This window comes from Anthonomus grandis, chromosome 5, assembly GCF_022605725.1.
Source record: "Anthonomus grandis grandis chromosome 5, icAntGran1.3, whole genome shotgun sequence".
NCBI classification, from domain to species: domain Eukaryota; kingdom Metazoa; phylum Arthropoda; class Insecta; order Coleoptera; family Curculionidae; genus Anthonomus; species Anthonomus grandis.
The window spans coordinates 4549516-4575342 of record NC_065550.1 but is presented as its reverse complement, the minus strand read 5'-3'; the positions used below and the strand labels follow the sequence as shown (position 1 = coordinate 4575342).

Here is a 25827-nt window from a genome sequence, read left to right as displayed (position 1 = left end):
TATAGTAAAACCTGTTGTTGTAAAAATTAAGGACAACATTGTAATAAAGAAACTAGTTAAAAAATACTGTTTTTATTGACACTTAAATTAGGAAACATGTTTATCACATTTCTTTCATACAATGTAAAAAATAGCTAAAAAATTAGAAAAAGTATCAAGATGGGATATTACAAAACTTTAAGGAAGAGGGCGAGTAGCTTCCAAAAGGCAGTTATTTTGTTTAATCACGGGCGTCTTCTTTTGCTACACCGAATGGCTCTGGCACTTCTTCAACTCCACAGTCTGCTATTACTACATCTTTCTCGGGACGATCTCTGAAACAAAAAGAATAAGACCTATGATACAAACTGTTCCAAAATACCAAATTAAAACTGTCTTTATTTATTTAAAAAAATCTTCAAGCTACAAGAACTACAATACAATTGAATGTAATAGCGTCAGTCTTTTCTAAAAAGAATCGAATTAGTGTGCAAAATGTCTCTAAATAGTTCGCGAACAAAAAGTCCTCCGTCAACTGTGTTGTGAACCTGGTCTACGTTATTTTCAGTCCTGGTTATTCTTAGGATAATGAGAAGCACTGAGTGCCTAGAACCGATAGTTCTTCAACACTTACACACAGAGTTTAGTTATTTTCAAGAATTTTCTTTCATTTTGTATACACTGTTTGCATCTCCTTTTCTACAGGTTCTGGAGCCTGCATACCTTAGAAAGGCCTCCTAAAAGCAGATACCTGACCTTTCGTGCAGTAGGCATGATAAATTATGGTATTCCGTATTTGCACAAACATCGTTCTTATGATCAACAGTTCTTTGAAAGCGTTAACGTTCAATGTTGCAATTCTGTTTTTTAGTAAAGAAGTTTTTTCCATCATTTCCTTTTTTAAATTCCCTTTTTAAATGCCATGGCATTAAAATGACATTGTTTTCCAAAATCTTTTCTTTCAACCTGGCAGAATTTTGTCTTAGTTTTTCCCCAACAACGTCTGATTTGATGGTTTTCGATAATTTTTGCATTGACATGGAAACGGGTTGACTGATTTTTGATAGTTTAAAAACAATTTTTTACTGACACACCTAAAATATCCAGTAAAATGTTTAGAATTCCATGGCTTGGCGAAGCGATGTTTGACTCAAAATTTAAAAAACAAAGCGCTATTGTAAAGAAAATTGAATCCCGTTTCAAAAGATGTATCACAACACACCCCTTCCCATTTAAAAAATATGGGTGAACGTCGCCCCCGCTAGGGTGTTGAAGTTGTAGGGTTAAAAATTTAAATAAAAAATCGTTTTTCTAAACTCAGAAATCGACGGGTGCGAGCGTTTTTGTTTTGTAAATCCAGAACCTCTAAAAACCAGCGCTAAAATTATTAAACAATGGTATTGTCTCAAAATCTTTGACAAGCTGTCATACTGCGAAAACTCAAGTTAGCAATTTCAAACTTGGCAGTTGTAATTAGAATAAAAAGACCTTTAAAATAAGATCACTTGACCCTCACCCGCCAAGGGGTTGATTTTAAGGGGTTGAAAGTATTAAAAAAAATTGTCCTCCTAAAATCAAAAATCGACGGGTCCAAGTATTTTTTCTAAATTTTTAAAAAAAGGCTCCCAACCCTTGCTGGACTGTTTTCGATGGGCCATCCTGTATTTGGAACCTTTGAAAGATTTTATAGTTGAATTTCTCTCTCTACCTTAAAGCATGGGTAAAGTGTCTTCAATCTTTATCTTGTGGTGGTATTGGTTGTAATAGTCCAGTGCTTGTATGGAACCTCTAATCCTTTGCAGGCGTTATTGCATTGCGAACAATGTCTCTGAACCACCTGGTGTAGGGAACGTCACGGTTCTGTATCATTCAGCATTATTATTAACCATCGTTCAAAAATGGATACTAAAAATTATATTTGAAAAAAATATATTTCCAACCAATTTACTTTATAAGGAAACAAAAATAATGAACAAGAGGAACCTTTACTGTTTCAATTTCAGTATGAATATATATAGGAAAAAAATTATTCTTGAAACTTTACCGCACACATACCCCACAAGAAATAGGCTTAATCAAAATGCGCATGTTGTTAGGGACAAAAAAGTATTGGTCAGCGTCATTTCGAAATATTTAGCACCGAAACTTTATAATATTATACCAAGACCCATACAGGAAAAAAATGTCTACAGCAACGTTTTAAGTTTATGTAGGGCAATGGATTGCACAGACAGATGCGGCTCTATTTCATTGTTTGGTGAATAACTTGTAGCTTGTTCTTATTATTTTTGTAATAACAGAGCGATAACTTTTATTAAACGTTTGATAATTCCCATGTCTTTTTATTGATTCCTATGTGCGACTGCGAGTATGTATTTGAATTTAAATAGTTTTGTCTTTTCTTATTGTATGTATTGTGCAAGATGTGGTTGTCCTTATTTTTAATGTTGTTTTAAAACTGGCAATAAGAATAATTGAATATGGACAGATACAAATAAATTATGAGTGATTTATTGAAATACCATTGATGGAATATTTTCTCGGACTTGACAAGAAACACCCGATATTGACGTTTAAACCCGAATTGGACTATACAGTGACCGCCTAAAGTTCCGCATAAATTCGATAAAAATTAAATAAAGAGACATGATTTTTTGAGAAAACGCTCAGAGTGGCCTGCTAGGTTACCAGACCTAAATCCCTGCAACTATTTTCTATGGGGGTACCTGAAAAGTAAAGTTTATATTGAGAAGCCAAACAACGTAGAAGATTTGAAAAATAGAATTAGATATGAAATTAGACGTATATCACCCGAAACAATTGATAGTGTTTTACATGAGTTTGTAAACCGTCTTGCTTTCTGCCAAGAAGTAAATGGGGATTAGTATGAACACTTAATACATTAATAAGAGTTTTCACAGTTTATAACATTTTATCCTCCATTTTATCTTAATTTGTAAATAGACGTACTTACTTGCTTTCTTGTTGGTTAAATGTAAATATTTCTGAAACAGTTGAGTTTTGAGATAAGGTGTGTTATACGAAACTTGCTTGGAATTTCGCCTATATTTCATAAATGCAATAAAAAATATAGCATTCCATTTAAAAAAATTACCGATGACGTCATATCTTTTTTTTTGTTCCACCTTGTATACAAAAATTTATGTGAAATAATGCGCAAATTAAAATAAAACTCGACGGGTCCGAGCGTTTTCTCAAAAAACCATGTCTCTAATTTTTATCGAATTTATGCGGAACTTTAAGCGGTCACTGTATATATCCCTAAAGAAAAAGCACCAACAAGCTTCTAAATAGAGCAGCTTCGGTACTAATCGTTTATTTCTTCCTTGTACTTGTACGTAAAGTAGAATAAGTATTTTGTATTTAAATTTTGTAATTTTGGAAATAAACGTATTATTATTATTATGTCAAATTTGTCTAGTGCGCCTGATACGGATCCGCAAAATATGCCATTAAAATATTTTAAACATGCAGTGCATTCACTATGAAATAAACAAATTCATTTACAGTGGTTATCCCTCTTTATAAGGGTGGAGATGTGAGTGAGCCTTGTAATTTCCGTCCAATTTCTATATTATCTACCCTCTCCAAGATAGTTGAAAAACTTGCAAAAATCAGAATTTTATCTTTTTTGCAACATAATTGCATTTTATCTGCAAATCAGTTTGGATTTCAAACGGGAAAAGGAACTCATGACGCTGTTTTCGGCTTTTTGGAGAGTGTCTGTGTCCTCAAATTCTGGAGAGTCCGCGGCGGCAGTGTTTTGCGATTTATCCAAGGCATTTGATTGTGTAGATCATGGAATACTGCTGTCTAAGCTCAATAATTATGGCTTTAGAGGTGTGGCATTGCGATGGCTGGAATCCTATCTGTCTAATCGTACCCAAAGAGTTACAGTATCTGGATGTTTATCCGATTCCAGATCCCTTAAAACTGGAGTACCTCAGGGTTCAGTGTTAGGACCGCTATTATTTTTGCTCTATGTAAATGATTTGGGTTCATTAAAACTGCAGGGCAAAGTGGTTCAGTTTGCTGATGATACCACCATTTTATGGAATCATAGAGATTCTAATAATGTTAGAGCCCAGGTTTTTAAGGATCTTAAGATTTTATCGGAGTGGTGTGCTGCAAACAGGCTTGTATTTAATGTGGGCAAAACCTTTATTATGGGATTTAAGTGTGACGTTCAGGGCCTTATGTTTAGTGAAAACTCCCCCTTGCAAAACAAAGAAAGCTGTAAGTTCCTTGGTATTACCATTGATGGTCGCCTTCGCTTCGAAGATCATATCCTAAATCTTGCATCAAAATTATCCTCTGGATGCTTTGCAGTAAGAATGGCGGGGCATGAGCTGGGAGGGGTAGTTGCACGTTCAGTGTACTTTTCTCTTATTGAGTCCCACCTTCGTTATGGCTTGCCTTTTTGGGGTTTAAGCAACAAGGGATTATTAAACATAATTTTTGTAATTCAAAAAAAGGCAGTTAGATACCTATGTTCCGCTGGGTTAAGAGATTCTTGTAAACCTCTCTTTATATCTCAAAAAATCCCAACTCTTTTTTCTCTTTTTATCTTAGAAACAGCTACTCTTATTCATAAATGTCCTAAACCTCCCTCTAACACTGGTCATATGACTCGCCAGGTTAACGATTTTCCCTTACCAAACCCTACATCCTCCCTCACCAAGAACTCACTTATATACCTCAGCAAAAAAATTTACAACCATGTTCCTCTATGTATGAGACAAATTTTAGAAGTTAAAAGATTCAAAAAGGAATTAAAATCACTTTTATTATCCAGGGCATATTATAGCCTTGACGATTTTTTTAATGATACCTTTTAACCTGTGCTCTGACACCATTTTAGTGTTTTAGTTTTGTTTCCTGTTAAATAATTTAATTTACTTCTTCTAAATTCTGTTTTATTAACAGCTTTACTTATTTTTTAATGAAATTTATCAAAAAGATGCTTTTTTTTTCTCAATCTGTTTTGTTATGATTAATTTTGGTAATGTGTGTAAATTTTATGGTAAAGTGTTTTAGATGTTATGTTTGTTTGAAATTTGAAATTTAAAGTGAATTTGGAATTTTTTAGTTTTTAGGATGCTTGTACACAAGATTTTGTTGTCTTACGTAATATAGCACATTTTCTTTCTTTCTTTCTTTCTTTCTTTCGTAAAATACATTTTTTGGGCACATCAATTAATATTGCCTCGATTAATCTCCTCACTTTGTCATCGCCGTTCGACAATTTCTTGATGCAACTTTTCCTTGATGAATTTTTGTCGTTCTTTGTCTAATTTTTGGGAATTTTACTTGGATCATTTAGCCGGATTGTTTTCGTTCTTTGCCAGGTTTTGGGCATTTTACTTTCATTTTTTTACTATCATTTTGCCGCACTTTGTGTAGTAGAGTTTCGTTGGGTTTATTTTCTCCCTTAACTTTCCAGGACTTCTTTGCTTTTTGCGAAACTTCTTTTAAACATATAGACCAGGAGAACCGATTGAGTGGCCCCCAAGGTTACCGGATATAATCCCAATAGATTTTTTCTTATGGGGCTATTGTCCGAAGTTTATGAGAATAGACCAAATAATATTGATGATTTAAAGCAAAGAAATCGCCAAGAAATTAGACTCACCGATCCGCACGTGATTGAAAATATGCAATTGGAAGTTATTGACCCACTTCAAAAATGCATTGAAGTAAATGGACAACAAATTGAATATCAGTTGCAATAAATATATGAATTTTTATCTTTTAATGTCGTATGTTTCATTAGTCTCCTTTAATGTTAGGTGATCTCCCCTTGTAGTGATAAAATTATTTGAAAAAGTTTTTTTTATCTAAAATCTATAAAAAATGTATATTTTACCTGCTATCAGTCCTGGTGCTTTCAATCTTCCTAACGACATCCATGCCCTTGAGCACTTTACCAAAAACGACGTGCCTGTTGTCCAGCCAGGAGGTCTGCTTAGTGGTAATAAAGAACTGAGACCCGTTGGTATCTTTTCCAGCGTTGGCCATCGACAGCCAACCAGCTCCATAATGTTTCAGTTTGAAATTTTCGTCGGCAAAACGTTCACCATAAATTGAGCGACCTGAAAAAAAAATTATAAATAAAACGTGTTAGTACAGGTATACACTATGCGGTGAAACCGGTCCGGTTTTGCCCATAGATGTATATATTATAATTTAGTTTATGTATTGTCTCAATATACCTTCCCATTTCAACCTATCAGTTTCACTTTAAATAATTTGTAATTTTTTCAATTCATTATCTGTATTAAACAAATATAACAAGAAAATCTCAAGAGGCAGATTTTTTCATTATAACAGCATCATCGGCAACTAGGAGAGGGTTCAGAAAGTACCCGTTACTGTTTATGCCGACTATGGTGATTTAAAGTAATTGGTGAATAATTTTGGATATATGGTATCGCCTTGATGTACTCGATCTGTTTTTAGATCTTCGTTAATGTTGATATTCATAGTGGCATTTTTGTATACATTTTTTAATAGATTTGTATAAAGAGAATCTATTCTCGCCTCATGCAATGCTTGAATGATCGCCCACGTCTCATTTGAATCAAATGCCCTATGAAAGTCTATAAATGCCAGGTGGAGAGGTACGTATTCTATTATTTATATTTTTATTATTATTTATTCAGGTATTGTATTCTATTTTTTTTTCTATTAATGTTCTCACTTAAGAGTCCATTGGTCTGGTACTGAACCCTTGCGAAGCCATGCTTGGTTATTGTTCTAATAAGCAGCAACATGCAAGAACTGACATAGTTCTAACATTCAATATCTTCAACATGGATTGCATCAGAGGTCCATTCTTGGTCCCATACTTTTCGCCCTTTTTATTGCTGACTTACCATCTCAGATTTATCAATGCTCATCACATTCAGCTTCTGTCATCATTTTAGCCTAAAGATTCTTGCAGGGGACTTACTAGTGTCAATGTTGATCTGGACAATGTCTCCTACTGGTCTTCTGGGCATGGTTTGTTGCTTAATGCCAAAAAAAGTGTACACCTGATTATTGGGTGCAAGGCAGTCAGAGCTAAGTTCATTAGGTTCAATTTTACAACCATTCATATAAAAGGAGTAATTATCCTGTCTATTGAATATGCTAAAAATCTGGGACTTGTAATGGATGTTGAGATGAATTTTCGGCACCATGTTTTGAAGAAGGTGTGCTCTGTTTACTTAAAATTGAAGAACCTTTATTTTTCTAAATATGTTCTTTCCGACCATATTATATAGCTCTCAGACTACTGTAACTCGGTTTACAGCTACCTCACAGAAGAGTATAAAACAAAAATACAATAGGCTCAACATATGTGTATGCATTTTGCTTATGGAGGTTGTAAGTTTAACCACATCACTCCATTATATTTTAATAATAAACATTTAAAATACAATTTTCGTGTTGACCTCCACTTTGCTATGTTTGTATATCGAATTGTAAAACACAACTCTCCATTTTATCTTACAGAATACTTAACTGCAAGGAGCGTTTTACATAAGCTGAAAAATCTGGCTAATTTTGTTATTCCTTTTCTTCACAAAATAAAATTTGAAAACTGCTTTGCCTACCGTGCGGTGGAATCTCTCAACGCAAATTATTTGCTAGTGACTGACCCTGGTCCCTATTCTTTTAAAAATCAATACAGTAAGTTTTTACAACAGCTGATAATTTAATTTTTTTTCTCTTCTCAACACTGTACATCTGGGTTGTGTTAGTAGGCTTAACTTATTATATGTATATTTATTTTTATTTAACTGTTTGCTTCTTATTATTGTTTTTTAACAGTACCATATGTATAATGTATGGTGTTATGGAAGATCGTTTTACGCGAATAACGCGTTTATTGTACATTAATATATGCTATATTAATGTACAATAAACTTGATTTTCACTTTTGACTAAGTGGTATGCTGGAAGAACTTAATAATGATCGAAGAATGTGGGGTTAAAAATGAATATTTCAAAAACTAAAGCGGTAACACCATAGAACTCATATACAGAGTGTCTCTAAAAGGTGTGTACAAAATCCTAAGACATATTCTTGAGATCAAAACAAGCCAATTTAAAGTAACTACCTTAGTCCAAAGTTGCTTCGTTTCTTAGTTATAGGATGTTAAATTTAAAAAATAAAAATCTATTTTATTTAATTTTTTTAACATTTTGCGACATGCCACTTCGAAAATTGGTACCTGGGATCTTTTTACTAGGGTCGATAGAGGTCGCTCCATATTGCACTGCTGAGGGTGTAAAATTGATCTGAACACAATTATATTTAGTTGGACATACCAACCATCTTTATGGGCCGTAATTATTAAAATTACATATTACCCGAATTTCATGAGTATTAGGATTTTTGAAATTACTTATAAATTCTATATCAGTGTAGACTGGTTAAGGCAAAGATTAGTCAATTAGTTTTTTAAATTTGAAATAAAATGTAGCTTAGCAAGATGAAATACATAACAAACCTAGATTTTGGAAGGAATTACAAACTTGTTACCTCCAGTGCCATCTCCTTTAGTAAAATCACCACCTTGGATCATAAAGTCTTTGATGACCCTGTGGAATTTGCTACCCTTGAATCCTTCGCCGGCTGGTTTCAGGGCTAATTGTTTGAAGTTCTCTGCAGTTTTAGGAACAGTTTTGCCGAACAGGCCGATTTCGATACGACCGAGAGGTTCATCGCCCACAGTTATTTCAAACCAAACCTGTAAAAAAAAGTAGGGATTGAGGCTTGTATAATAATGTAAGTCAATGGTGACCAAATAATTAACCAATAATTAATTCATGAGAAAATAGCAGGCAGTTATCCATTTAATTTTTTTTTTAATTTATTTATTTAATCAATCAATAACATTATCATCAAATTCAGAAATATTAAATTGACTAAATACTAATTAGTTATAATTTAATAGAAGTTAATGGCACGCTTGATGGAATTTATGTTATCTTTAATCCATGAGTACAATTTTTTCTTTACAGTATAATATTTTTTAAAGTTGAAGAAGGTCCATACTTGCAGTGGAGTTAATATGTGAATGGGTAACTAAAAATGCTTCAGTCATCCTCCACTAAATTTATTTAAAAATTAATAATCCTACATGTTTTGGACATATAACATGTCCATCATCGGGGATCTATAAAGAACCAAGGAAACTTATAAGATAAAGATTCAAAGTGTTAAATTACAAGGTATTAAAATTACTTACACAAATTGAGGGAAGCATTTTTAGTTACCCATTGATAATATTTTTTGTTTTTAAATTGTTCCAGCAACATATTTAATATTTTGGGAGCTATATATGTTAGACATTTTCGAGTTACACTAAACTGGGGGATGGGTATTATTAGATGTTGATGTGTATTTGCTCTAGTATTAACTACAAATTGAGAATCTAAGTACATTTTTAATATAAAGTTGGGTAACAGTAAATATTCCAGATTGTTCAAATAAAAGGTTGGAGAGAAACAGTCTGGATTTAAATAAAATAACTTTTAAGAGATATTTCTGTACAATATTAATATTCTTTAAAGTTTCATTGTAGGCAGCACCCGAACATATTATACCATAGCTTAGGCATGATTCTGCTAGTGCTTTGTACATATTTATTATTATTTTTTTACTGAGTATATTACGTAACTCATAAAATTTATATATTAGTGTTTTTAGTTTGTTTTGAACATAATCACTATGATGCTGCCATTTTAAATAATTGTCGTGAGTTAATATCCATCCATGTTTGAACACTACACATTGCATAAATAATAATACCTAAGTTTAATATTAGTTAGTTATTTTCTTTATTTTTCTTTTGCTAATTAAGAATGATCTTTGTTTAAGGTTTTTTTTAAGTAAGATGTACATACTATATATGTATAGTATGTACTTAGAGGTTTTAAGTTTCCCAGTTGTTTATTTATTTATCTATTTATTTAATCACAGTATCAACAGCCAAAAGCTACTTACAGATACCAACCTAAATACTAAGTAATATAAAGTATACTAAGTTAATAGGAAAAAAAAACTAAACACTAAAGTAAAATGTACCGACTAAGTCATATCTGACATCTACATAACACACATATTAAAATAATAAGGTAACAATGATTAGAATTGCTGTCCTAAATTGATTGAGGCTAGTTGAATCAATATCTATATCAGAAGCATATAAATTAAAATAATAGCAGAGTTGATATATGGGTGAGTTTTTGTAAAGGTTTGTACGTGGATACGCTAGGTAAAACATTCTGGAATTACGAGAATTTAATCTGTTAATGGCAAAGAGGAGATCACGAAGAATGTCAGTACAACCAATATTGTATTTCAATATTTTATAAGTGGTTAACAAGAATATCTTAATTCTCCTCTTACTCAAAGAGAGCCTGTCAGACACCGACAATAAGTGTTCATTGTCGGTGAGCATAGAGGTTGCTCTATTTTTATTTTATTTATTTTTATTAATTTATTAACGGGATGTCCCCATTCTAAAAAAATTACAAAATAAATTATATCCTAACCCTAAATGTGTATAATTATTCTGCCATCAACAAATATATTAATAAGATATTGTATAATGAACTTAATCTATTAAGTAACCAAATTTTCTATATCTATCTAAATGTGTATAAATATGTAGCAGCCCAAGATATACAAATAAGATAAAACTGCCAATAACTTAACCAAAAACTTCCAAAAAAAATATAAAGCAACTAAAAACATACCATTAAAATAATCAAAATAAGAAAAGTAAAAGCAATCAAATTTATTTGATACTTGACACACGTACTCAACGAGTAAACTCACTCAGACACCTTTTAAGTTTTGAAGGCTTTAAATCCACTAAGTCAAAAGCCTGATTAAATCTATTTCCCAACATGTGGAGTCGATTAATTGGAGAAAATTTACCATAGTTTGTATGGTGATACTAAACCAGAAAAAGGGACGTCTCTCTAAGGACTCTGATATTTCATCTAAAGTTTATCCGCGATAACAATTCAGGGCAATCAATAGCATTATTAATCAACTTGTAAAGAAATATCACATCACACCTAGTTCGATAGTCCTCAAGAGAAGTTATATTTAGCCTTGACTTAAGTTCCAATAAAGACTCATCTCGTACATGATTAAATGTATGGCGATTCCAGGCACAAGTCCTGAGAAATTTATTTTAGACCTTATCAAGACTGTAAATATGGTTAGCATAATAAGGGGACAAGACTATGGAAGAATAAGACATGACACTACAAATAAGTGTAAGATATAAAACTCTGAAGGCAGCTACTGAAAAGTCTTGAGTATTTCTAGTTATAAAACCAAGAGTACGAAGGGCTTTACTAGACAAACTATCTATATGGGGTATGAAAGTCAGGGAACTGTCAAACAACACCCCCAAATCTTTAATTAGTGATACTCTTGAAAGTATATTATTATCATTTATGTGGTAGTCAAATGGGACAACTTTTCTAGATTTAGTAAAAGAAATTATAAAACACTTATCCTTATTAAGATGTAAGCCATTAGAGACAGACCAATTATATAGAGAATCTATGTCTGATTGTATCATCAGGCAATCAGACAAGTTTAAAATATGTAAAAATAGCTTCAGGTCGTCTGCAAATAATAGGAATTTGCAAAATTTGATAATACTAAAAATATCGTTAATAAATAAATTAAAGAGTAGAAGCCCCAAATGTGACCCCTGAGGCACCCCTGAAGTAACCAAAATAGGAACTGAAAGTGAACCCCTTACATTAACAAATTGTATCCTTTTATGTAGGTAACTATTTAGCCAAGAAAGAAACCACTTAGGGAAACCATAGCATCTTAATTTAAAAATGAGCAATGAGTGGATGACTGTGTCAAAGGCGACTGTGTCGAGTCGACCTGATGGCCCTTCTCGAAAGCCCTGACGATGAAGTCATGATATAATGACAGGATAGGTTTGTAGAAGTAGATTTACCCTGCCTAAACCCATGTTGATCAAGAGACCCCTACAATGCCAAGTAAGATATTTGTTCAGGATAAGCTCAAAAAGCTTAGGGATAGCAGATAACATAACAATAGGCCTGTAATTTTTTATATCATCCCTGTCACCAATCATCAAAAATACTAATCCAATCCACTAAAGAAAAATAATCATTCAAACTTACAAAATCAGCATTTTTAAAATCAAAATATATTGTACTATAATCCAACCTTTCAATCCTATCACTAACCCTAATATCGCAAATTGTTGCTAAGTGGTGAAAGTTGTTTGGAAGAAGATTGTCTAAAGCTTGTTGAACAGTTATTTTATGGCACTCGTCAATACTGTTAAAAATCAGATCCAGAAATACACCATGATTGTTCGGAATAATGTTAGATTGTCACATATTCAGATAAGAAAATGATTCACAAACTATTTTGGCTGGATAGGTCAGGGCGCACTCAACTAACAGACCCTCTTCAATTGAGTAATTCCAAGTGGCTAAGGGTAAATTGTAATCTCCAAATAGAAATACAGGTATATTGGCAAAATTGTCCTTAATACTTTCAACTGCTGAGCAATGGGCATGGTAGACTTCTTCTGAAGAATTAGGAGGAATGTAAACACAACCCAAAATATTAGATAGCTCACCATAATCCACTTGAACAAAAATGTGCTCCACATTTAAGATATCAGTCTTGAGTTGTTTGGCTTTAGGGAGATAAATACCAAATTTTCTGTAATACAAACACTTCAGAAACCTCCTTTGCACCTCCTCAATCAGAGCCATCCAAATGTTATATAGGGAAGACTCCAAGATTGGCAACAGCAAGCTATCAAACAGATGAGAGGCTGACATCAATGCTAAGATGCTTGGTGGTTCTAGCAATAAAGCCGGAAATCTTTTGGGCACTGTCAACCTTGGAGAAAATATGGGAAGAAAAATGATAAATTACTATCAAAAATAACTCCAAGTCCTTTTTTTCAGTTACTCTTTCTAGTTCCGCATCATTTAATACATAACTGAACGCTATACGGCTACTATTGAGGGTAAATGAGATGCAAGCACACTTACTGATATTTAATTTAAAGCTATGAATGTCACACCAGTAAGCAACATCAGAGAAATCATTTTGTAAGTTGTGACAGTCTTCAATGTAGTCAATCTGTAAGAAACACTTGAAATCATCAGCGAGTAGAAGACCCTTTGCTTTTTTAATGTTGCATATTGGAACCCTGAGGAACCCCAGAGGTGCTCTTAAAGATAAATGACCTAGATCCCTTAATCTCAACATATTGGAACCTCTTATTCAAGTATGACCTTATCAATTCAATAATGTATGTAGCTACATCTAAGTCTGACAAAGATTTTAAAATCATGCAGGGTCTCACTCTATCAAAAGCCTTTTCCATGTCAGTATATATAACGTCAACTTGTGAGTTTTTGTTGATAGCTTCATGACATATTGACGAAAGGCGGTGAGATTTGTCAAGGTGGATTTTCTTGATAAAAACCCGTGTTGACATGAAGTAATGGGGCCTGAGATGACCCATGAAATAGACGCTCAAAGAAAATCAACTCGAAGATCTTTGATCTGGGGCTCATAATAATAATAATAATAATAATAATAATAATAATAATAATAATAATAATAATAATAATAATATATATAACTATTAATATAAATAACTTAAATTAAAATAAATAACTATTAATATTATATAAAAACCCAATTATAAAAGTTTAACAAGAATCACATATTCAACAAAATTAACTTAACTGCAATATACCTACTAACTATAACTTACAAACATGGGTCTGAAAAGAATGTGTCTTATTCCCAAGAGTGTAATGATCCACCAAAATATCGACAATTACATGAACAGGAGAGAAATTTATATCACACATGTGACAGATCGAATTAAATGTAGCACATATTGTATATAGCGGCGATTTCAACATGATGTTAGTATGAGGCCTTGCCAGAAAGTTAGGGGATTTCTAGCATTAAGGCACCATGAAAACTACACCAGAAAAAAGTACAGGACTATCAATTAATCCATTCAGTAAGCCATGCAGGAATTTTACAGAGAAGATCATTCTTCTGAGATGTAATGGATATAGATTGTAGCGTTCTAATAGTTGTCGATGATCAAACCCTCTAACTGGATATATGCCATCCTGCCTGAAGGCCAAAAACTTAGGAATTCTAGACTGAACAGATTCAAGGAGTTTCAGGTTCATTCAGTTCCATCTAATGTAACCAAACTCCAGTTTTGATCTCTCAAAGCAACAGAAAAGTAGTCTTAATGTAGATTCTAAAGTAAAACTCTGAGAACTTCTAATTATGAACCCAAGCTTTCTCAGAGCTGACATAACTATGTTGTTGAAATGTGGAACGAATGTAAATTCGAAAATGTAAGTATCATTAACAAAGTAATTAAAATACTATATATAATATGGCCATAATGATAGGGCCATAACTTTTTATTGCATGTCTAGAGCTGAATTTGTGAATAGGAAGAATTTTACTAATCTTCCACTTGTCTGGAAGAGTTGAGATTTTGATGAATAAATCAAAAAGATGTTTAAATGGTTGTAGCAAACAAGTTGTATTCAATTACGTTTTAACAATGAGAATATTTAAATTCCATCAATTTGGCTCTCAAATTGATAATATTTTCAGCAATTTGGCTAAATGTCAGGTAACAAGTAATACATTATTCTCAGATGTATCAGATCATTATGATCAGAAACTCCATATAGAAATACCTAAAGAGAGTAAAAAGCCAGTATTTATAAAGAAACGTTCATACACAGAAAACAACATTAAGAAGTTTAATGATCTTTTAACACATGAATCCTGGGAAGATGTATATAACTGCACTGAAGTCGATCTAAAATATGATTGCTTTTATAATATTTTCTATTACTATTTTAATGTAACATTTCCTCTAAGTAGCCACAGAATAAAGGATCCTGATAAAAATGGGTAAACTCTGAAATTAAAAATTATTCTAGTCATATTAAAGATCTGTATGTATGGTACAAGGAAACAAATAGTGAGGCAGCTTATAATCAATATAAAAAAGAAAAAAAAGAATATAAAAAATTTATTTCTAACTATAAAACTTCTTTAAATGAAAACAAGATTATCTGTTCAAATAATAAAACTAAAACTGCTTGGACTATTTTCAATCAATGCTCAAATAAGTCAAAGTCATCTAAACCTGTCACCCTAAATTCTAGCAATAATGAAATAATTGAAAATTTGGATGAGATAGCCAACATATTTTTGAAGAAATTTAAAGCTTCATCTCTTACTCCTTCATTTTCTGGTCAATTGCCTAAAGGAAGTCACATCCCCACTATTTTCCTCTTTCCCACAGATTCAAAGGAAGTTCAGCATATTCTATTGGCCTTGCCAAATAAATACTCTGCTGGTCTTGATGAAATACCAATAAACATACTCAAAAAAGCTAGTCACCATATAAATGTGCCTCTAGCTCACATAATAAATGCCTGTCTGCACATGGGAATCTTTCCATCTAAATTAAAAAAGGCGAAAGTTCTTCCAATTTTTAAAAATAAGGGTGATGAGCAGGATGTAGAAACCTATCGACCAATATCTCTCCTTTCTTCAATATCAAAAATCTTTGAGCGAGTCATTTATATCCGTATTATGAACTTTTTAAAAAGGCAAACTATTCTTTCAGATAGCCAGTTTGGTTTTAGGCCCAATCATTCAACCCAGTTGGCAGTTTTCAAGCTTATATCCTTTGTGATTGAAAATGTTGACAAAAAAGAAAAAGTTGCTGGACTCTTTTTCGGTTTATCGAAAGCATTCGACACAATCAACCATGGTCTACTGCTGTCAATCCTAGAAAATTATGGACTGAGGGGAAACTGTGCCAGACTTATAGCCTCTTATTTAGATCAGAGGGAACAAACAGTTTGCCTTGGCTCTGGTAATGGTACATATGTTTACTCAGCGTCATCCTTGGTGGTATAGGGAGTGCCTCAGGGTTCAATTCTAGGCCCAGTACTATTCATATTATATGTAAATGGTCTCAATGAGTGTTTTCCAGGGTGTTTTATCAACCAATATGCTGATGACACTTCCAGAATCTTGTCAGAACATCTGATTGGAAAACTATCTGTCAGAGCTTCTCAGGTGGTAGAGAGGATGCAGGAGTGGGGTGACAATCATGCTCTGAAGCTAAATGCTGATAAAACCGGGCTACTGACATTCTCCAAAATTTTACCTCAAAATTCCCTACTAGTAAAGTTTGAAAAAAAGTCTCTTCGAGAGGTAGCTTCCTTAAAATTCCTTGGTATACAAATTGACTCCTGTCTCGCATGGGTCCCACACATAGACACTCTTGGCAAAAAACTAAATAGTTTCTGCGCGTTAATAAGGCGTCTACGAGAAGAGCTTTCCCTAAATTGTCTGAAGCAACTTTACTATGCATCCGTGCAATCTCTAATCACTTATAGTGTGATGTTTTGGGGATCTTCAACTGACGCCGTGTCAGTCTTTATAGCACAAAAACGCATCACAAGATGCATGCTCAGACTCACACCACAAACATCTTGTAGGACTTATTTTACTAAGCTTGGTCTACTCACTGTTCCAGCTCTGTACATTCTTATGTTAGCTATTTTTGCAAAGAAACACCTGCATCTTTTTCAAACTAATGAAGATCATTATGTTGAGGGTATGTCTATTGTGACAAGGGGGAGAGCTGAACTGAGTGTCCCAACTCATCACTCTGCCTTTTTTCAAAGATCTCCTGCCTTTGCTGCTATTAAAACATATAATAGATTACCTATCGCCCTAAGGCAAGAGAAAAATATCATGAAGTTTAGGAAAGACACTGCAAGGTATCTGTTGGGCAAGTGTATCTATAGTTTCGATTTACAATTTTAAATGTGTATTATGATTAATATTAAGGGTTTGTTTACTAATTTATTTATCTTCATAATGTATCATACTTGAGATACAAGTGGTAAGGTAATGCACCCATTATTATGTCCAACATTATCTTTTTGTTCTTTTTGTTCTTACTATTTTTATTAGCAGTATGTACTATGTAAATGTTATCAAATTTTAATTAGATCTTGAAAGCAATAAAGAAATTATTATTATTATTTATTATTATTATTATTATTAAATGCTCCAGTTAATTTACATAAAAATTTGTAACCTATACCTAAAATATACGTATTTTCCTTTATATATAAATTATTGTTCTTTTAAAGTTTCAATTAACTTGGAGTTAAGACATTTTATTCCATATTCCAGGTTAACTAAAATTAATTCAGTTACAAAAACTAAAAGTGGAACCTTGGCCTACACATCTAAATATTGGCAGATTTTATTTTTACTTTCTCTCGTCTCGAAAATATAGGACGTCCTTAACAGTGAAATTGAAAAATCGCACTGCAATTTTGGCAAGAGTTCAAAAACCTTTACATGTGTCTCTAATGAGGCTTTGTTTACAAAAGCAGAAATTTCTTTATGTAGCTTAGGGAACAGATATTCTCCAAACAAACAAAGAGGTATAAACAAAACAATTTATCTTTGGAAATTTACAGGACATGATTCAAATTCTTCGTCTATTATATTAAGAATGTAAAATGTGTTTCTCTGTAAAAAGTCAAAAATATGTGCCTGTAAGATTTTAAAAAATATAGAAAGTTCTATCTAGATTAATTTCACAATGGATTTAATGTAATGATAAATGTTTAAAGTTTTTTCTAAAGCTTAAGGATCTCTTAAAGCAATAGATAGATAGTAAAGGAATATTGATGAGCCAGCTCTGTCTTCTAGTAAAGAAAGTGTTACAGCCATAATCCGCGCGAGACTATATGCTATTTGTCTTTGTAAGATATGGTCTCCAATTGTGGGTATAGACATAGAGAGTGTAAAATATAGAAAACTGACAAATCCTCCAAATCCTTTGTTTCATTACATAGCCTTATATAATATGTACATGTGTATATAGATAAACCGTTTGAGAACTGACAGATTTGTGAGTTGAGGTATTTTTCAATTTCTGTACCCAAAGTAGGTGCAGATATTTGAGGATTCTGTTTAACTTTATGTAAAATCCACCATTCATCCACATTCTCTGCCGGGGTTTTCCCGAATAAACTTAAAAACAAGAAAACGTCCCAGTTTATAAAAAAGGGCCACCCCAATAATGCAGAAAACTATAGTATAATACTTTATTATCATCCTTTTCTAAAATAATTGAGAGGGCCTTATACAGTTTTGTACCCATGTCAAGAGCATTTGATATGATAAATCATGGGCTGTTGCTGGATAAGCTTAGTTTGGTTGGTTTGCGAGGTACCTGCTTATCCCTATTAGACAGTTACCTGAGAGAAAGAAAGCAGGTGGTAAGTATCACCCAGAATGGGAAAACATATTTTTCAGAACCAACAGCAGTAGAGCAGGGTGTTCCTCAGGGATCTATTATGAGACCACTTCAATTTCTGACAGATCAGTTATACTGTCAAGTGGCTCCGTGGCTGGTCTATCAGATGCTTGTTCAGGAATATTGAATGAAATGGAGAATTGGTCCACGGGTTACTTGCTGAAACTTAATACGGATTAAACTGCAATAATACACTTTAATAAAGTCCAATCTAATGAATCCTATATGTCATAGGATAATATGTCAATTTCAATAGTGGAATCCTTTAAGTTTCTTGGGATGCATGTTGATCCATTGCTAAATTGGAGTCAGCATTGCAAGACACTAATTTCCAGACTAAACAGTAAATGTGCTCTGGTCCGCAGACTGAGATACAATTTATGCACTGATACCATTAAATTGTACTATGTGTCTTGCATTCAGTCAATATTAAATTTTAGAATTTTATTTTGGGGGTCGTCTGTTGAGGCAATAAATGTTTTTAGGGTACAGAAATGCATGATTAGATGTGTTTTTGGTGTTTCAGCAAAAACTAGCTGTAGGCCATATTTTAAAAAACTGGGGGTTTTAACTGCTCCATCTTTGTATTTTTTGGCATTGGTCATGTTTGTCAAAAAGCAGCCAGATCTCTTTCAGAGAAATGATCAACACTATTCAGAGGAAATGTCAATGATTACAAGGGGTCGTAGTGATTTAAGCATTCCTCTACAATCTATATCATTCAGCTTTTTTTGAAAAAGGGTCTAAGTTCAGGGCAATAAAAGCCTACCACTCCTTGCCACAGTGCATTTGAGAAATAAACAGTGTCAAAAAAATTTAGGGAGGAAACAATGAAATTTCTTCAAGAAAAATGTTTCTATAGTTTTAATATGTGGTAAATATTACAGTATGTGAGTGCATAGGTATTAGTACTATTAGTTGTTTTTTCTTTTATTTCTATAGATAAATAAATCTTTGTTATTAACTATTAACTGCCTGGTTGATGAATCTTAATTGTGTGTTTGTATTTTATCTTTTTTAGCAAATTTTAAATTTTAGCATATTACTCAATTTTAATTATGCTAAGTGTGAAAGTAAGCATTATATATATATTTTTATATTTTTTAGGTTTTTAAAGTATATCACACACAGCACTATAATGGTGCACCATCATGATGTTGTTTTGTGATTAGAAATAATTTTGTTGGCAATAAAGGATATTATTATTATTGGTGGGCAATTTTTTGGAACTAGATAATCAGTTATAATTGTAAATAATTTAAATGTGTGTAAGATATATGTTATTATACTCTATTTCAGAAGTGTGTAGAGCAATAAAACCTCATTAGGTATGCAAAAGTGGTACCTGGTGATCCACCAATATTTTATGCCAGTACCTTAGTTGGGTATTAGTTTCAATGTAAAATTCTTTCTTTTCGTTGATTGCAGGTAGTGCCACCCGGTTTTGGGTCAATTTATGAGTTTTGCCCATTGTTACCCACTGATAAACATTGAAAACGGTTCGCCAAAGGCGTGCAACTGGGACTTGTTTTTTACCTTATAATTAATGTACTTAAATGCTATTTTATTTTAGAAAGTTACTTTTGTTTAAATGGAATAATATATTTTTTTCACAAATTTATTGAACATAATATGTAGAGTAAAACAGTTGAAAATGTCACTTTTGGATCTGGCACTTTTTGAACAGTGTATAACAATTTTAAATTATAATAGATTGTAGTCTTCTTCGTCATCTGACGAACTGTCATCACCTCTTGACATTATAATTAAAGGATCGACTGTCTGATCGATGAGGTTGTCAAGATCCCACATTTTGTCCTCTTGCTTAATTACATGCTGGACTGCTTTTTGCCAATTCTCTGGTGTCGCTTCCGTAATGGCTTGATCAAACAGTAGCTTAACATCTTTCATTTTAAAAGTCGTGTTTTGTCTTGCTACAAATCCTTTTACCTGCGCCCATATCAGTTCTATAGGATTTAGTTCGCAATGATATGGCGGTAAGCGCAGTACAGTTATATTATATTTTTCGGCTAAATCTTCCACGGCGTATTTCATGAAACGAGTTTTGTGTAAGTTTGCTATTGCCAGCAGTTCTTTTTTTATCAAATTTGCTTCAAACGCAATACCTTTTGCAGTCAGCCAATCGATAATTTCTTGCTTTCTCCAACTTGAAGTTGGCGTCTTCTCTATTCGCCGTGAATGATAGCTTGCGTTATCCATAACCACCACCGAATTAGCCGGAAGAAATTATATCATTTCACCAAAATAGTCCTCGAAAACGTCTGAGTTCATGTCTTCATGGTAATCTCCTGTGCGAGTCGACTCAAAGGTTAGCAGACCTTCTTTTAAAAATCCCTCTTCGCTTCCAATATGTGTGATTATAAGTCTTTTTCCTTTTCACGAAGGTACTTTAATACCCGTAGACAGGCCTATGAAAGCTTGGCGAGCACTGGTTATATTTTTGTCTTGCCACATTTTTTGGACTATATAACCTTCGTTAATCCACGTCTCATCAAGATAAAAAACTTTCTTTTGCTCCCTGCGGTACTGCTTGATACTTCTCAAGTATTGTCGTCTCCAACAAACAATTTCGTCGCTCTCCAGTAAAAGTGCTTTGCGGTTATGCTTTTCCCAGGCAAAATCCATATTTTTTAAAGTTTTCCATAAAAGTTTTCTACTTATCAACAGAATACTGTCATCTCGGCCAAGCTCCATTAAAATTTTGTCTAGGGTGGGTATTTCCTTTTTAAAATAAAAAGAGTGAACTTTTCTTCGAATTATACATTTAGCATTTTCTTCAAGGACTTTTGTAGGTCGTCCTGGCTTTTGCTTGGGAGATTCCACTTGACCTGCTACTTTTCTTTCCCGCAACAATTTGAAAATGGTGGACTTTCCAATTCCACTTATTCGAGAACATTTTTCAACAATTTCTTGCACAGTAAAACTAGGGTAATCGTGTTTTATGCAATCATGTACATTTAAAATAATAACTTTTTCACTCAACGATAGTGGAGAATTTTTAGTACATCTTTTCGTTCGACTGAATACCTCCATTTTTTAAATATTGGGATAATAATATTGTGATTACACTACAGCGTAGCAGTGACTACTAACGTTTAAAATATGATTTAAAAGTATTTATAGTCTGTATATATTACCTGAACCCATTTTTGCATGTTACAAAGCGTTAAAAGATAGGTACCTATACAAAAGGATTAAAAGTATTTAATCTCTTTCAAAATAAAGGCATTTAATCCGTGAAAATTAAATTCATAAATATTATAAGTACCTGCGCCTATGAACTACCACGAAATGTAGCCAAACAGAACGGAATTCCCCAGTTTATTGCTCTATACACTTCTGAAATAGAGTATAGATGTTTAATATTTGTATTTTTTCTTGCACTGTGAATATCAATTTATGAGGAATTTGCCTCTACATCCATGGATCTTGTGAGTGTTCATACTAGTTGTGATATTCTATTTTGTGGTGATTTTAATCTGCCACATGTGGTATGGAGGAACTCTGTGAACGGACTGCATGTTGAGACGGCTGAGTCTATAACATCTGCAAATGTGCTATGTAGTTGTTGTAACTATCTTAATCTTAAGCAGGTGAATGGCTTGCCAAATTTGTTTGGTACATTTCTTGATCTGTTTTTCTCAAGTTTGTCAAATGTTAAAGTCATATATGCTACTGAAAATTTATCACCGGCATCAAACCACCATCCTGCTTATGAAATAAGTATTCCTATTAATTGTGATTTTAGTCTTAAGTATGATGTTTATTATTATGATTTTATAAACTGTGATTTTGTTGCCATTAATAATTACCTTGCTTGCATGAATTGGGATACTGCTTTTAATCGAAGGATATTAATAAATGCATTGATATTTTTTACAATGCTCTCTATTTTGCTATTGAGATGTTTGTTCCAATTAAACATTTTAAATCATCTAATTTTCCCACTTGGTTTAGTAGAAAATTACAGAATCTTGTTATTCAAAAAAAGATTGCTCACACAAAATTCAAAAATAGTAAGAATCCCATGGATTATGTTAATTTTTCAAATTTGAGGAATAAATGTAAAACTCTTCGTGATGAATGTTTTAGGTCATATATTGAAAGGCTAAATACTGAAATTTCTCATGATCCTTCTTCATTTTGGAAACACATCAATAGATTACATAGGTCTGATTCATACCCCAATAGCATGCATATGGAAGCCGAGGTTGCTGGTAATGGTCAAGATATTGTAAACTTATTTGCTAGGTATTTTGAAACTACATACAGGCAACCTGTCCGCAAGGCTCCTGACTATAAATTTGATTACAGTCTGGATTTAAATTGCATCTCTTTTTCTTTATTGGACATATTTGATGAAATCTTACGCCTTCCGAACAAACATTCTTTTGGACCTGATGGTATCCCATCTGTTTTTCTTAAAAACTGTGTGTGCCCTCTGAGTAAGCCTCTGCATCACCTTTTCAATCTTTGCTTGACATCAGGCAAATTTCCTGATTATTGGAAGGTAAGCTTTTTAACGCCAATTCATAAAAATGGGGATAGAACTGATATTTGTAACTATAGAGGTGTGTGTATTTAGTCTGTAGTTCCTAAACTGTTTGACAGGTTGTTTTCTGTGCAATTTTCGTGGCACTGTAGGCGATTGCTTAGTGATCATCAGCATGGTTTTTGTCAGGGTAGATCTACGGTGACTAACCTGTTGACTTACCAGTATGATTTGATTGGTGCTTTTGAGAGGTCTGTACAGGTCGATAGTGTGCACACAGACTTCTCAAAGGCCTTTGATAGGGTTGGTCATGAACATCTGGTTCAGAAGTTTGGGCTATCTATGGGCCTTGGTAGGACTCGAATTTTGTCACAGTTTTTTGACTGGTCGCACACAGTTGATCAGGATAAGTAATTATATTTCTAATGGTATTGAAGTATCTTCAGGCATGCCTCAAGGTTCGCATATTGGACCGGTCTTTTTTAACTTGTTCATAAGAGATTTGAGTGATGTAATTGTTCATTTAAAACATCTTGCTTTTGCTGATGATTTTAAACTTTATAAAGCCATTGAGTCATATCTTGATGCTGAGCTACTTCAATTGGATTTAAATAGTGTTGCTGAGTGGTGTAATAGCAATAGTCTGGAACTGAATGTAAAGAAGTGTGTATGTATTTCGTTCTAATAAAATTATTAATTATCAATACACAATCAACAATAACGAAGTCAAGTCAGTTTATACAGTTAAAGATTTAGGTGTTCTTTTGATACCAAGCTAACTTTTTTGCCGCACATTTTGGATATTATTAACAGGAGTATGCGTAGTCTTGGTTTTATCACTAGAGATAGTGTACATCTTTCACCTTATTGTTTCAAATTACTTTATTACTCTTTGGTATGTTCCTTGCTTGAGTATGCGTCTGTAATTTGGTCCCCTTATTATGATTCTCATATTGAACACCTTGAGGCTGTACAAAGAAGATTCTTAAGATCCCTTGCTTATAGAGCTGAAGTTAATATTTTTCGTAATTATTACATCGACTATAATGCTATCAGTGTCCAATTTAATATCCATAATCTTGAAGTCAGACGGCATTATTCTGATGCTTTAACGTTTTATAAGATCTTAAATGGTTTATATCATTGTCCTACCATCTTGGAAGCAATTCCTTTTAACACCTGTCAAAGAAGGATCAACTCTTCTATGTTTCGTTTACCCTTTCATTCAGCCAACTATGGGTTTTTTTCTCCACTGACTAGGACTTTGCGTTTCTTTAATGAAAATAGTTTGGATCCATTTTCCGGAGGCTGTAGCGGAACGACCTCTACTTTGCTATAGTTTGTTCTATTAGAATATCGGGCGTCTTAAATATTTTCTTTATTTGTGGAAATGTATGACATTCTTTAAACCCTACATTTCTGCTCGGAGTATTCTTATGATTATTACTTCGTTTGTCACCATTTAATAAAGAAGTGTGGCGCCTTTGACTCCGTGATTCCGTTAAAGGGTTTAATCCGGGTCAGTGCTTTTATTATTGAAAGGTGTTAAAACTAAGCCCGTAACTGAGGTAAATAAACTGAGATTTCCCTGCATTAGTGGTTTCTTTGACCTACGAACCCCCGGGACTAAAAATCCCATTACAACTTGGCGCCCAACGTGGGGCAAAGAATCCACGTCTATGGGTAATCCACGACCTCCAGTAGTTCATTCACCGAGGAACTTAAGATCTCGAAGACCATCAAACATGGATGGATCTAGGAACTTTTTAATCGAAGAGAGGAATACGACAGGACCATTACCGACAGTCGCTTCGGGGGCGAGTCCAGAAGACAACGCATCTACAGGAGCAGGCCAAATAAACACCTCTACGAGAGCGAGTGCGGAAACGGGCGCAATCCGTAGAAATAATGGACAAACAGCCGCAGCAAGAGGGTTGCCGTCATACCCGGAACCCCCAGGAACACCGATTATAGCGTCTGCTACAGGTAACCCCTCTCCAAACTATTATCAGGGATTTAAGAGCCAACCATTTTTATCAACGATGGGTCCAGCTACTAATCAATGTAATTTTATTCATCAACCACCGTTACAAAATATCCATAACATATTAAATTCAGATATTTTTAGTAGTGTAGGAGATTTCGATAATAACGGTAGCATTCATCCTATTGATTTTGTAAACCAAATTGAATTTGTATGTAGAGCATATCAGGTACTATTTAACCAAATTAGTTTTTTACTAGTTAAGAAATTTATAGGAAAGACAAAGTCTTGGGCTGAGTCTTTTCTTACAACATTTATTGATTTTTATAGTTTTAAGACAGCTTTTGTTAATTTTTTTTGGAATGAGACAAGACAGTTGGACGTGACCTTTCAAATAAAAGCTGCGCGTTATGAGGGTGGTTCATATTCAGAGCATTTTACTAAGTATATAGCAATGGCAAAACACTTACAACCGGCTTTTTCCGAAATTTCACTGATTTGCATTATAGCCAGGCATTTTCCACCTCATATTTCGTCCCTTTTAGTGGGCATAAATAATTTTTCGGATGCATTAGCAAGGCTACAACAGGCCGATTGTTTTAGCTCAAATTATAATAATAGTAATAATACTTATGGTTCAGCTGGTGGAAACTGTCGCTACTCATATCAATCAAATATGCCTCAAAGGAGTGAAAAGTCGGAAAGACCACCATTTCTAAGTGGTAATTTTAATAAACATGGGCCTAAACAAAATGTCCGGACCGCGACCATAGGTCTCCACCAAGATATTTTGGAAGAGACGCAGGAAAACTAGAAAGATCTCTGTCTTTCCGCCCGGAGGCAGAGCAGATAAAATTAAAAGGGGCCATGAATTGTAATTATAATAATAA

At 33.4% G+C, this 25827-nt stretch overlaps 1 protein-coding gene across 1 annotated transcript in view; it reads right to left on the bottom strand.

Moving 5' to 3' along the window:
• Nucleotides 1-56: 56 nt before the first annotated feature.
• LOC126736374 (peptidyl-prolyl cis-trans isomerase B) overlaps nt 57-25827 on the bottom strand; it is a 30718-nt gene continuing 4947 nt past the window's right edge. Inside the window, exons 2-4 of the mRNA XM_050440700.1 lie at nt 8531-8738; nt 5867-6092; nt 57-314 (exon numbers count right to left, since the gene is read on the bottom strand). Of these exons, the coding sequence (XP_050296657.1) occupies nt 221-314; nt 5867-6092; nt 8531-8738 (528 nt within the window). The 3' untranslated portion in view covers nt 57-220. The remainder of the gene's footprint in view (nt 315-5866; nt 6093-8530; nt 8739-25827) is intronic.